The sequence below is a fragment of the Bombina bombina genome, chromosome 3 (assembly GCF_027579735.1).
Source record: "Bombina bombina isolate aBomBom1 chromosome 3, aBomBom1.pri, whole genome shotgun sequence".
Taxonomy (NCBI): domain Eukaryota; kingdom Metazoa; phylum Chordata; class Amphibia; order Anura; family Bombinatoridae; genus Bombina; species Bombina bombina.
The window spans coordinates 793,915,972-793,929,812 of record NC_069501.1 but is presented as its reverse complement, the minus strand read 5'-3'; the positions used below and the strand labels follow the sequence as shown (position 1 = coordinate 793,929,812).

The 13,841-nt window shown below is 41.4% G+C and overlaps 1 protein-coding gene across 3 annotated transcripts in view; it reads right to left on the bottom strand.

Annotated features, from left to right (window-relative positions):
* Positions 1 to 288: 288 nt before the first annotated feature.
* The window catches only part of INPP4A (inositol polyphosphate-4-phosphatase type I A), a 430,069-nt gene continuing 416,516 nt past the window's right edge, over positions 289 to 13,841 (bottom strand). For all 3 annotated transcript variants that reach the window (XM_053707704.1, XM_053707705.1, XM_053707706.1), the window contains one exon: positions 289 to 1,609. In XM_053707704.1, the coding sequence (XP_053563679.1) occupies positions 1,477 to 1,609 (133 nt within the window). In that variant the 3' untranslated portion in view covers positions 289 to 1,476. The remainder of the gene's footprint in view (positions 1,610 to 13,841) is intronic.

Below are 13,841 nucleotides of genomic sequence, written 5' to 3'. Positions count from 1 at the left end.
GTAGCAAATGTAAGTTTCAGCCAATTGTCTCTTAAAGGGATACTAAACTCACATTTTTTTCTTTCGCGATTTAGATAGAGCATGCAATTTTAAGCAACTTTCTAATTTACTCCTATTATCATTTTTTGTTCTTTCTCTTGCTATCTTTATTGAAAAGCAGGAATATAAAGCTTAGGAGCCAGCCCATTTTTTGTTCAGCTCCCTGGATAGCGCTTACTTATTGGTGGCTTCATTCAACAAGTGCTACCCAGGTGCTGAAGCAAAAATGGTCTGGCTCCTAAGCTTTACATTCCTGCTTTTCAAATAAAGATAGCAAGAGAACGAAGAAAAAACGATAATAGGAGTAAATTAGAAAGTTGCTTAAAATTGTCTGCTCTATCTGAATCATGAAAGAAAAAAATTTGGGTTTAGTATCCCTTTAAATTCAAGGTACAGTTACATATTCTATAAAAGAACAAACTATAGTATATGTAGTAATGCATTTATATTTAACATAATTAGATTTTCAGTCTGTTAGTTTACACACTGACAGTCTATTACATACATCACAGACAAGAACATATGCCTTTTCTTGTTTAGTGAGAATATGGATTAAAAATAGAATGTGGGAAATGAAAAACTTATTTTATTCTTGAAAGCTGGATAAGCTGCTAAAACTAATTTTGAAATATATTATATTATTTTTAAAAGACCAGCTGTTTACACCCTCACTGTTCTCTGCTATTTCTTCTATTAAAACGAATGATTCTAGTTAAGGAGTGTCATTTGTATGCAGAAGCATGCCTTGGTTTAATATATGTTAAGTAGCTTTAATCTTTAGCAACTCCTGATATATGGTTCACTTGCTAAAACAGCACTAACTCTGGACTACTGTAAACGGTTTAATAATAATAAAGCGCTTGTTGCTGGTGAACTATAAAACACATTTCTTTAGTTGCAGCATTAAGTTGAGTGAACTGATAATGTCACATTCCTTAAGGAACTAATGCTGGATATATTACGGTTATGCTGATGTTTCCAGTTTCAGTTACTAAAAGGCCGTAGTCACTATAGTTCGGGCATTTCATCGTGTGATGCTGCTAACCTCATTCAGCATGCAGTGAATTCATATCCACTTTACCACAGAGGAGTTACGTTTTGTGTAAGCTAAAATGTCTTCTACAGTTTAGGGCACACTCCGACAGTCTGCATATAGACTCAAAACATAAAAAAATGAGAACCAAATGTTACAAGATTATCCGTGTCCTCCATAATCATTCTGGAGGTAGCAATTTAGCATTCAAGTGCTCGATTAACATTACCTCACAGACTTTTTAAAGAGTTACAGTGTTAAAACAGACGTGCCGCATAACCATGTCCGACCGCATGCTCCGTATTATGGAATAGATATTATCTTTTGGAAATCATTAAAAAAAAACCATGTCTGATGCATCCGAAGTAATGCATATGTACGTGTGGTGCAGGATCCAGTCAATTCTAGGTTTCCACTTTTCCATAGGTTCCTTCAGGAGGCCTGTACTGTTTTGGGAAAGCCTTCAGCTGGAGGCTGTTAAATGCATATTTACGACATCCCACATTCTTCATTGTATTTTCTCTTCGGCAGCCCTCACTAAAAAGAAGGGGGGGGGGGGAACAAGCACAAAAAAAGTAATAACAGTACAGAGATGAGGGACAACAAACACAAAAAAAAGCTTTAAGGCAAATTGAGAGCCATAGCAAGTGAAAGCATTCCATTCAACTGTGAGGTAAAAGAAAAGAGAATGATGAACATGTAATATGCAATGACAGCAGCAGCATTAGCAGTGGGATAAAAGCTTTATTCCCGGGAACTTCTGTATACATTCAGCTTTTATAGCACTATTTCATTAAATGAATCGCTGATAAATCTGTCTCTAAAACTAAGCTCTGGCGCTATGTTTCCCCTCCCCTAAGGCCTGTTGGCGCATGTCAGGTTTATGGGCCACTCACATTCATCAAATCATCAGTCAATATGATAGACTGGTTGAAGATGTATCAGCGAGATTTTGCAGCACAAATAATAGGCAGACACAGACAAACCCCTCTGAATGGATGAGAAATAGTATTTAAAATTACAATTAATGTCTAACACTTGGGTTGTAGAATAAAAAAAATATTACCTTGCTAAGGCCTAGATTTAGAGTTTGGCGGTAGCCGTGAAAACCAGCGTTAGAGGCTCCTAACGCTGGTTTTAGGCTACCTCCGGTATTTGGAGTCACTCAAAAAAGGGTCTAACGCTCACTTTTCAGCCGCGACTTTTCCATACCGCAGATCCCCTTACGTCAATTGCCTATCCTATCTTTTCAATGGGATTTTTCTAACTCCGGTATTTAGAGTCGTGTCTGAAGTGAGCGTTAGAATTCTAATGACAAAACTCCAGCCGCAGAAAAAAGTCAGTAGTTAAGAGCTTTCTGGGCTAACGCCGGTTCATAAAGCTCTTAACTACTGTACTCTAAAGTACACTAACACCCATAAACTACCTATGTACCCCTAAACCGAGGTCCCCCCACATCGCCGCCACTCGATTAAATTTTTTTAACCCCTAATCTGCCGACCGCCACCTACGTTATCCTTATGTACCCCTAATCTGCTGCCCCTAACACCGCCGACCCCTATATTATATTTATTAACCCCTAACCTGCCCCCCACAACGTCGCAGCCAGCTACCTACAATAATTAACCCCTAATCTGCCGACCGCAAAGCGCCGCTACTTAAGTTATCCTTATGTACCCCTAATCTGCTGCCCCTAACACCGCCGACCCCTATATTATATTTATTAACCCCTAATCTGCCCCCCCTCAACGTCGCCTCCACCTGCCTACACTTATTAACCCCTAATCTGCCGAGCGGACCGCACCGCTACTATAATAAAGTTATTAACCCCTAATCCGCCTCACTAACCCTATAATAAATAGTATTAACCCCCTAATCTGCCCTCCCTAACATCGCCGACACCTAACTTCAATTATTAACCCCTAATCTGCCGACCGGAGCTCACCGCTATTCTAATAAATGTATTAACCCCTAAAGCTAAGTCTAACCCTAACACCAACACCCCCCTAACTTAAATATAATTTAAATCTAACGAAATTAATTAACTCTTATTAAATAAATTATTCCTATTTAAAGCTAAATACTTACCTGTAAAATAAATCCTAATATAGCTACAATATAAATTATAATTATATTATAGCTATTTTAGGATTAATATTTATTTTACAGGTAACTTTGTATTTATTTTAACCAGGTACAATAGCTATTAAATAGTTAAGAACTATTTAATAGCTAAAATAGTTAAAATAATTACAAAATTACCTGTAAAATAAATCCTAACCTAAGTTACAATTAAACCTAACACTATACTATCATTAAATTAATTAAATAAAATACCTACAATTACCTACAATTAAACCTAACACTACACTATCAATACATTAATTAAATACAATACCTACAAATAACTACAATGAAATAAACTAACTAAAGTACAAAAAATAAAAAAATATTTACAAACATAAGAAAAATATTACAACAATTTTAAACTAATTACACCTACTCTAAGCCCCCTAATAAAATAACAAAGACCCCCAAAATAAAAAATGCCCTACCCTATTCTAAATTACTAAAGTTCAAAGCTCTTTTACCTTACCAGCCCTGAACAGGGCCCTTTGCGGGGCATGCCCCAAGAAGTTCAGCTCTTTTGCCTGTAAAAAAAAAACATACAATACCCCCCCTTAACATTACAACCCACCACCCACATACCCCTAATCTAACCCAAAACCCCCTTAAATAAACCTAACACTAAGCCCCTGAAGATCATCCTACCTTGTCTTCACCTCACCGGGTATCACCGATTGGTCCTGGCTCCAAAATCTTCATCCAACCCAAGCGGGGGCTTGCGATCCATCATCCGGTGGCTGAAGAGGTCCAGAAGAGGCTCCAAAGTCTTCATCCTATCCGGGAAGAAGAGTAGATCCGGACCGGCAACCATCTTCTTCCAAGCGGCATCTTCTATCTTCATCCGATGAGGACCGGCTCCATCCTGAAGACCTCCACCGCGGACCCATCTTCATCCGGCGACGTCCAACTGAAGAATGACGGTTCCTTTAAGGGACGTCATCCAAGATGGCGTCCCTCGAATTCCGATTGGCTGATAGGATTCTATCAGCCAATCGGAATTAAGGTAGGAATATTCTGATTGGCTGATGGAATCAGCCAATCAGAATCAAGATCAATCCGATTGGCTGATCCAATCAGCCAATCAGATTGAGCTCGCATTCTATTGGCTGATCGGAACAGCCAATAGAATGCGAGCTCAATCTGATTGGTAGGATCGGAATTCAAGGGACGCCATCTTGGATGACGTCCCTTAAAGGAACCGTCATTCTTCAGTTGGACGTCGCCGGATGAAGATGGGTCCGCGGTGGAGGTCTTCAGGATGGAGCCGGTCCTCATCGGATGAAGATAGAAGATGCCACTTGGAAGAAGATGGTTGCCGGTCCGGATCTACTCTTCTTCCCGGATAGGATGAAGACTTTGGACCCTCTTCTGGACTTCTTCAGCCATCGGATGATGGATGTCTAGCCCCCTCTTGGGTTGGATGAAGATATCGGAGCCAGGATGGATCGGTGTGATACCCGGTGAGGTGAAGACAAGGTAGGAAGATCTTCAAGGGCTTAGTGTTAGGTTTATTTAAGGGGGGTTTGGGTTAGATTAGGGGTATGTGGGTGGTGGGTTGTAATGTTGGGGGGGGGGTATTGTATGTTTTTTTTTACAGGCAAAAGAGCTGAATTCTTTGGGGCATGCCCCGCAAAGGGCCCTGTTCAGGGCTGGTAAGGTAAAAGAGCTTTGAACTTTAGTAATTTAGAATAGGGTAGGGCATTTTTTATTTTGGGGGGCTTTGTTATTTTATTAGGGGGCTTAGAGTAGGTGTAATTAGTTTAAAATTGTTGTAAGATTTTCCTTATGTTTGTAAATATTTTTTTATTTTTTGTAACTTAGTTCTTTTTTATTTTTTGTACTTTAGTTAGTTTATTTCATTGTAGTTATTTGTAAATATTGTATTTAATTAATGTATTGATAGTGTAGTGTTAGGTTTAATTGTAGGTAATTGTAGGTATTTTATTTAATTATTTATTGATAGTGTAGTGTTAGGTTTAATTGTAACTTAGGTTAGGATTTATTTTACAGGTAATTTTGTTATTATTTTAACTAGGTAACTATTAAATAGTTATTAACTATTTAATAGCTATTGTACCTGGTTAAAATAATTACAAAGTTACCTGTAAAATAAATATTAATCCTAAAATAGCTATAATATAATTATAATTTATATTGTAGCTATATTAGGATTTATTTTACAGGTAAGTATTTAGCTTTAAATATGAATAATTTATTTAATAAGAGATAATTAATTTCGTTATATTAAAATTATATTTAACTTAGGGGGGTGTTAGTGTTAGGGTTAGACTTAGCTTTAGGGGTTAATACATTTATTAGAATAGCGGTGAGCTCCAGTCGGCAGATTAGGGGTTAATAATTGAAGTTAGGTGTCGGCGATGTTAGGGAGGGCAGATTAGGGGTTAATACTATTTATTATAGGGTTAGTGAGGCGGATTAGGGGTTAATAACTTTATTATAGTAGCGCTCAGGTCCGATCGGCAGATTAGGGGTTAATAAGTGTAGGCAGGTGGAGGTGACGTTGTGGGGGGCAGATTAGGGGTTAATAAATATAATATAGGGGTCGGCGGTGTTAGGGGCAGCAGATTAGGGGTACATAAGGATAATGTAAGTAGCGGCGGTTTACGGAGCGGCAGATTAGGGGTTAAAAATAATATGCAGGGGTCAGCGATAGCGGGGGCGGCAGATTAGGGGTTAATAAGTGTAAGGTTAGGGGTGTTTAGACTCGGGGTACATGTTAGGGTGTTAGGTGCAGACGTAGGAAGTGTTTCCCCATAGCAAACAATGGGGCTGCGTTAGGAGCTGAACGCGGCTTTTTTGCAGGTGTTAGGTTTTTTTTCAGCTCAAACAGCCCCATTATTTCCTATGGGGGAATCGTGCACGAGCACGTTTTTGAGGCTGGCCGCGTCCGTAAGCAACTCTGGTATCGAGAGTTGAAGCTGCGTTAAATATGCTCTACGCTCCTTTTTTGGAGCCTAACGCAGCCTTTATGTGGACTCTCAATACCAGAGTTATTTTTATGGTGCGGCCAGAAAAAAGCCAGCGTTAGCTACGCGGGTCCTTACAGACAAAACTCTAAATCTAGCCGTAAGTTTTCCTTGCGAGATACATACTAAATGCACATATGTGAAGAATATACATCTGATTTATGTGGGTATTAAAGGGACAGTACATACATACTAAATGCACATATGTGAAGAATATACATCTGATTTATGTGGGTATTAAAGGGACAGTACATACATACTAAATGCACATATGTGAAGAATATACATCTGATTTATGTGGGTATTAAAGGGACAGTAAACACCTTGTAATTATCAGCAGTCTAAATATGTTTCAAACAAACTAACATCCTCTTCACTGCAATTATTTTTCAATAGACAAACTCCGCCCACCATTTGCCTTATTTGTAGGAGCCAATCTGGGCTTTAATCAAGACAGCAAGGCTAGCCACTTTCATTAAGTTAGTAGACTTGATGGGCCTTTTTGGTTCTTCTCTATAAGTGGTAAAGCCAATAGGAACCACAGCTCCTGCACTATGCATGTATTTCTATAGCAGTGCACTGTGCTGCTATCTATCAGAATCAGCTTTAACCCCTTAACGGCCCTGGGCTTCTCTCTGGCTCTACCTCTCTCAAAATTGTGAGATCGTCCTATTTCTGCATGCCCCACGAGTGGGGCACTGCAGAAATAGAGTTGCAGAGTTACCGAAGCAAAGAGGGCCACTCTGTTGGCTGGACTGCTATGCCACGCTACAGGTAAAAAATCCCAAAAATTCCAGCTGCGTGATTGAGGGGGAGGGAGGAGAGGCAATGAGGCGGATCATCATATCTGGGATAATTTGAGGAAAAAGGATCTGGGAAGATTGGGTATGGAGGGGGGGGGGGCAGCTACTCTACAGAAAAATGGGTATTATATATATATATATATATTATTTTTTTTAATTGCTTATTTTTCAGCAACCTGCCAGTACCTAAGATGGCCGCAAATAGGTAGAGGGGGGAGGGTTAAAGAAAATATATAATTAAGAGAAAAAATAAATTAAAAAAAACCCTTTTATTTTTATATTGGCAGACTTTCTGCCAGTACTTAAGATGGGGGTGACCTTTGGGGGGAGGGAAGAGAGGTGTTTGAGAGGGGTCAGAGAGGGATCAGGGGGTGGAATGTGTCAGGTGGGAGGCTGTAACCCCTTCACTGCTGGGTATAATACAAGTGTGGTGCACAGCAGCATTTAGTGACCTTCAAATTATCTAAAACCAATGCCAAAGACAAATATGTCTGCTATTTCTGAACAAAGGGGATCCCAGAGAAACATTTACAATTATAATTGCACAAGCTGTTTGTAAATAATTTCCGTGAGAAACCTAAAATTGTGAAAAAGTTAACAATATTTTTTTATTTGCTCGCATTTGGCGGAGAAATGGTGGCATGAAATATACCAAAATGTGACTAGAGCATTACTTTGGGTCGTCTACTAAAAAAAATAAAATATATAGTTTTGATAGGTTAAAAAAAAGAGGCTCTATTTGTTTAAATGTAGCGATAGCAAAAACAGAATTTATGTTTACCTGATAAATTACTTTCTCCAACGGTGTGTCCGGTCCACGGCGTCATCCTTACTTGTGGGATATTCTCTTCCCCAACAGGAAATGGCAAAGAGCCCAGCAAAGCTGGTCACATGATCCCTCCTAGGCTCCGCCTACCCCAGTCATTCGACCGACGTCAAGGAGGAATATTTGCATAGGAGAAACCATATGGTACCGTGGTGACTGTAGTTAAAGAAAATAAATTATCAGACCTGATTAAAAAACCAGGGCGGGCCGTGGACCGGACACACCGTTGGAGAAAGTAATTTATCAGGTAAACATAAATTCTGTTTTCTCCAACATAGGTGTGTCCGGTCCACGGCGTCATCCTTACTTGTGGGAACCAATACCAAAGCTTTAGGACACGGATGAAGGGAGGGAGCAAATCAGGTCACCTAAATGGAAGGCACCACGGCTTGCAAAACCTTTCTCCCAAAAATAGCCTCAGAAGAAGCAAAAGTATCAAACTTGTAAAATTTGGTAAAAGTGTGCAGTGAAGACCAAGTCGCTGCCCTACATATCTGATCAACAGAAGCCTCGTTCTTGAAGGCCCATGTGGAAGCCACAGCCCTAGTGGAATGAGCTGTGATTCTTTCGGGAGGCTGCCGTCCGGCAGTCTCGTAAGCCAATCTGATGATGCTTTTGATCCAAAAAGAGAGAGAGGTAGAAGTTGCTTTTTGACCTCTCCTTTTACCGGAATAAACAACAAACAAGGAAGATGTTTGTCTAAAATCCTTTGTAGCATCTAAATAGAATTTTAGAGCGCGAACAACATCCAAATTGTGCAACAAACGTTCCTTCTTTGAAACTGGTTTCGGACACAGAGAAGGTACGATAATCTCCTGGTTAATGTTTTTGTTAGAAACAACTTTTGGAAGAAAACCAGGTTTAGTACGTAAAACCACCTTATCTGCATGGAACACCAGATAAGGAGGAGAACACTGCAGAGCAGATAATTCTGAAACTCTTCTGGCAGAAGAAATTGCAACTAAAAACAAAACTTTCCAAGATAATAATTTAATATCAACGGAATGCAAGGGTTCAAACGGAACCCCCTGAAGAACTGAAAGAACTAAATTGAGACTCCAAGGAGGAGTCAAAGGTTTGTAAACAGGCTTAATTCTAACCAGAGCCTGAACAAAGGCTTGAACATCTGGCACAGCAGCCAGTTTTTTGTGAAGTAACACCGACAAGGCAGAAATCTGTCCCTTCAGGGAACTTGCAGATAATCCTTTTTCCAATCCTTCTTGAAGGAAGGATAGAATCCTAGGAATCTTAACCTTGTCCCAAGGGAATCCTTTAGATTCACACCAACAGATATATTTTTTCCAAATTTTGTGGTAAATCTTTCTAGTTACAGGCTTTCTGGCCTGAACAAGAGTATCAATAACAGAATCTGAGAACCCTCGCTTCGATAAAATCAAGCGTTCAATCTCCAAGCAGTCAGCTGGAGTGAAACCAGATTCGGATGTTCGAACGGACCCTGAACAAGAAGGTCTCGTCTCAAAGGTAGCTTCCAAGGTGGAGCCGATGACATATTCACCAGATCTGCATACCAAGTCCTGCGTGGCCACGCAGGAGCTATCAAGATCACCGACGCCCTCTCCTGATTGATCCTGGCTACCAGCCTGGGGATGAGAGGAAACGGTGGGAACACATAAGCTAGTTTGAAGGTCCAAGGTGCTACTAGTGCATCCACTAGAGCCGCCTTGGGATCCCTGGATCTGGACCCGTAGCAAGGAACTTTGAAGTTCTGACGAGAGGCCATCAGATCCATGTCTGGAATGCCCCACAGCTGAGTGACTTGGGCAAAGATTTCCGGATGGAGTTCCCACTCCCCCGGATGCAATGTCTGACGACTCAGAAAATCCGCTTCCCAATTTTCCACTCCTGGGATGTGGATAGCAGACAGGTGGCAGGAGTGAGACTCCGCCCATAGAATGATTTTGGTCACTTCTTCCATCGCTAGGGAACTCCTTGTTCCCCCCTGATGGTTGATGTACGCAACAGTTGTCATGTTGTCTGATTGAAACCGTATGAACTTGGCCCTCGCTAGCTGAGGCCAAGCCTTGAGAGCATTGAATATCGCTCTCAGTTCCAGAATATTTATCGGTAGAAGAGATTCTTCCCGAGACCAAAGACCCTGAGCTTTCAGGGATCCCCAGACCGCGCCCCAGCCCATCAGACTGGCGTCGGTCGTGACAATGACCCACTCTGGTCTGCGGAATGTCATCCCTTGTGACAGGTTGTCCAGGGACAGCCACCAACGGAGTGAGTCTCTGGTCCTCTGATTTACTTGTATCTTCGGAGACAAGTCTGTATAGTCCCCAGTCCACTGACTGAGCATGCACAGTTGTAATGGTCTTAGATGAATGCGCGCAAAAGGAACTATGTCCATTGCCGCTACCATCAACCCGATCACTTCCATGCACTGAGCTATGGAAGGAAGAGGAACGGAATGAAGTATCCGACAAGAGTCTAGAAGTTTTGTTTTTCTGGCCTCTGTTAGAAAAATCCTCATTTCTAAGGAGTCTATAATTGTTCCCAAGAAGGGAACCCTTGTTGACGGGGATAGAGAACTCTTTTCCACGTTCACTTTCCATCCGTGAGATCTGAGAAAGGCCAGGACGATGTCCGTGTGAGCCTTTGCTTGAGGAAGGGACGACGCTTGAATCAGAATGTCGTCCAAGTAAGGTACTACAGCAATGCCCCTTGGTCTTAGCACAGCTAGAAGGGACCCTAGTACCTTTGTGAAAATCCTTGGAGCAGTGGCTAATCCGAAAGGAAGCGCCACGAACTGGTAATGTTTGTCCAGGAATGCGAACCTTAGGAACCGATGATGTTCCTTGTGGATAGGAATATGTAGATACGCATCCTTTAAATCCACCGTGGTCATGAATTGACCTTCCTGGATGGAAGGAAGAATAGTTCGAATGGTTTCCATCTTGAACGATGGAACCTTGAGAAACTTGTTTAAGATCTTGAGATCTAAGATTGGTCTGAACGTTCCCTCTTTTTTGGGAACTATGAACAGATTGGAGTAGAACCCCATCCCTTGTTCTCTTAATGGAACAGGATGAATCACTCCCATTTTTAACAGGTCTTCTACACAATGTAAGAATGCCTGTCCTTTTATGTGGTCTGAAGACAACTGAGACCTGTGGAACCTCCCCCTTGGGGGAAGTCCCTTGAATTCCAGAAGATAACCTTGGGAGACTATTTCTAGCGCCCAAGGATCCAGAACATCTCTTGCCCAAGCCTGAGCGAAGAGAGAGAGTCTGCCCCCCACCAGATCCGGTTCCGGATCGGGGGCCAACATTTCATGCAGTCTTGGTAGCAGTGGCAGGTTTCTTGGCCTGCTTTCCCTTGTTCCAGCCTTGCATTGGTCTCCAAGCTGGCTTGGCTTGAGAAGTATTACCCTCTTGCTTAGAGGACGTAGCACCTTGGGCTGGTCCGTTTCTACGAAAGGGACGAAAATTAGGTTTATTTTTTGCCTTGAAAGGCCGATCCTGAGGAAGGGCGTGGCCCTTACCCCCAGTGATATCAGAGATAATCTCTTTCAAGTCAGGGCCAAACAGCGTTTTCCCCTTGAAAGGAATGTTAAGTAGCTTGTTCTTGGAAGACGCATCAGCCGACCAAGATTTCAACCAAAGCGCTCTGCGCGCCACAATAGCAAACCCAGAATTCTTAGCCGCTAACCTAGCCAATTGCAAAGTGGCGTCTAGGGTGAAAGAATTAGCCAATTTGAGAGCATTGATTCTGTCCATAATCTCCTCATAAGGAGGAGAATCACTATCGACCGCCTTTATCAGCTCATCGAACCAGAAACATGCGGCTGTAGCGACAGGGACAATGCATGAAATTGGTTGTAGAAGGTAACCCTGCTGAACAAACATCTTTTTAAGCAAACCTTCTAATTTTTTATCCATAGGATCTTTGAAAGCACAACTATCCTCTATGGGTATAGTGGTGCGTTTGTTTAAAGTGGAAACCGCTCCCTCGACCTTGGGGACTGTCTGCCATAAGTCCTTTCTGGGGTCGACCATAGGAAACAATTTTTTAAATATGGGGGGAGGGACGAAAGGAATACCGGGCCTTTCCCATTCTTTATTAACAATGTCCGCCACCCGCTTGGGTATAGGAAAAGCTTCTGGGAGCCCCGGCACCTCTAGGAACTTGTCCATTTTACATAGTTTCTCTGGGATGACCAACTTGTCACAATCATCCAGAGTGGATAATACCTCCTTAAGCAGAATGCGGAGATGTTCCAACTTAAATTTAAATGCAATCACATCAGGTTCAGCCTGTTGAGAAATGTTCCCTGAATCAGTAATTTCTCCCTCAGACAAAACCTCCCTGGCCCCATCAGACTGGGTTAGGGGCCCTTCAGAGATATTAATATCAGCGTCGTCATGCTCTTCAGTATCTAAAACAGAGCAGCCGCGCTTACGCTGACAAGTGTTCATTTTGGCTAAAATGTTTTTGACAGAATTATCCATTACAGCCGTTAATTGTTGCATAGTAAGGAGTATTGGCGCGCTAGATGTACTAGGGGCCTCCTGAGTGGGCAAGACTCGTGTAGACGAAGGAGGGAATGATGCAGTACCATGCTTACTCCCCTCACTTGAGGAATCATCTTGGGCATCATTGTCATTATCACATAAATCACATTTATTTAAATGAATAGGAATTCTGGCTTCCCCACATTCAGAACACAGTCTATCTGGTAGTTCAGACATGTTAAACAGGCATAAACTTGATAACAAAGTACAAAAAACGTTTTAAAATAAAACCGTTACTGTCACTTTAAATTTTAAACTGAACACACTTTATTACTGCAATTGCGAAAAAACATGAAGGAATTGTTCAAAATTCACCAAATTTTCACCACAGTGTCTTAAAGCCTTAAAAGTATTGCACACCAAATTTGGAAGCTTTAACCCTTAAAATAACGGAACCGGAGCCGTTTTTAAACTTTAACCCCTTTACAGTCCCTGGTATCTGCTTTGCTGAGACCCAACCAAGCCCAAAGGGGAATACGATACCAAATGACGCCTTCAGAAAGTCTTTTCTAAGTATCAGAGCTCCTCACACATGCGACTGCATGCCATGCCTCTCAAAAACAAGTGCGCCACACCGGCGCGAAAATGAGGCTCTGCTTATGCTTTGGGAAAGCCCCTAAGGAATAAGGTGTCTAATACAGTGCCTGCCGATATTATTATATCAAAATACCCAGATAAAATGATTCCTCAAGGCTAAATATGTGTTAATAATGAATCGATTTAGCCCAGAAAAAGTCTACAGTTTTAATAAGCCCTTGTGAAGCCCTTATTTACGATCGTAATAAACATGGCTTACCGGATCCCATAGGGAAAATGACAGCTTCCAGCATTACATCGTCTTGTTAGAATGTGTCATACCTCAAGCAGCAAGAGACTGCACACTGTTCCCCCAACTGAAGTTAATTGCTCTCAACAGTCCTGTGTGGAACAGCCATGGATTTTAGTTACGGTTGCTAAAATCATTTTCCTCATACAAACAGAAATCTTCATCTCTTTTCTGTTTCTGAGTAAATAGTACATACCAGCACTATTTCAAAATAACAAACTCTTGATTGAATAAGAAAAACTACAGTTAAACACTAAAAAACTCTAAGCCATCTCCGTGGAGATGTTGCCTGTACAACGGCAAAGAGAATGACTGGGGTAGGCGGAGCCTAGGAGGGATCATGTGACCAGCTTTGCTGGGCTCTTTGCCATTTCCTGTTGGGGAAGAGAATATCCCACAAGTAAGGATGACGCCGTGGACCGGACACACCTATGTTGGAGAAAATGCTCTGGTCTTTTAGGGAAGTTTTTGTCTGAAGTGCCCGGTTCTTAAGGGGTTAATAGCTGTACTGCCTGCTTGTCAAACTATATAAATAAATGATCTTACTGAGAGGCAGATGGGGATTATTAAACAACAAAAAAAGTATGTTTTTTTATTTACAGGTCTACTAGCTCATTAGAGAGGAAAGCAGCTAAAAGCTTTAAGAACATTAATTTCCATTCACC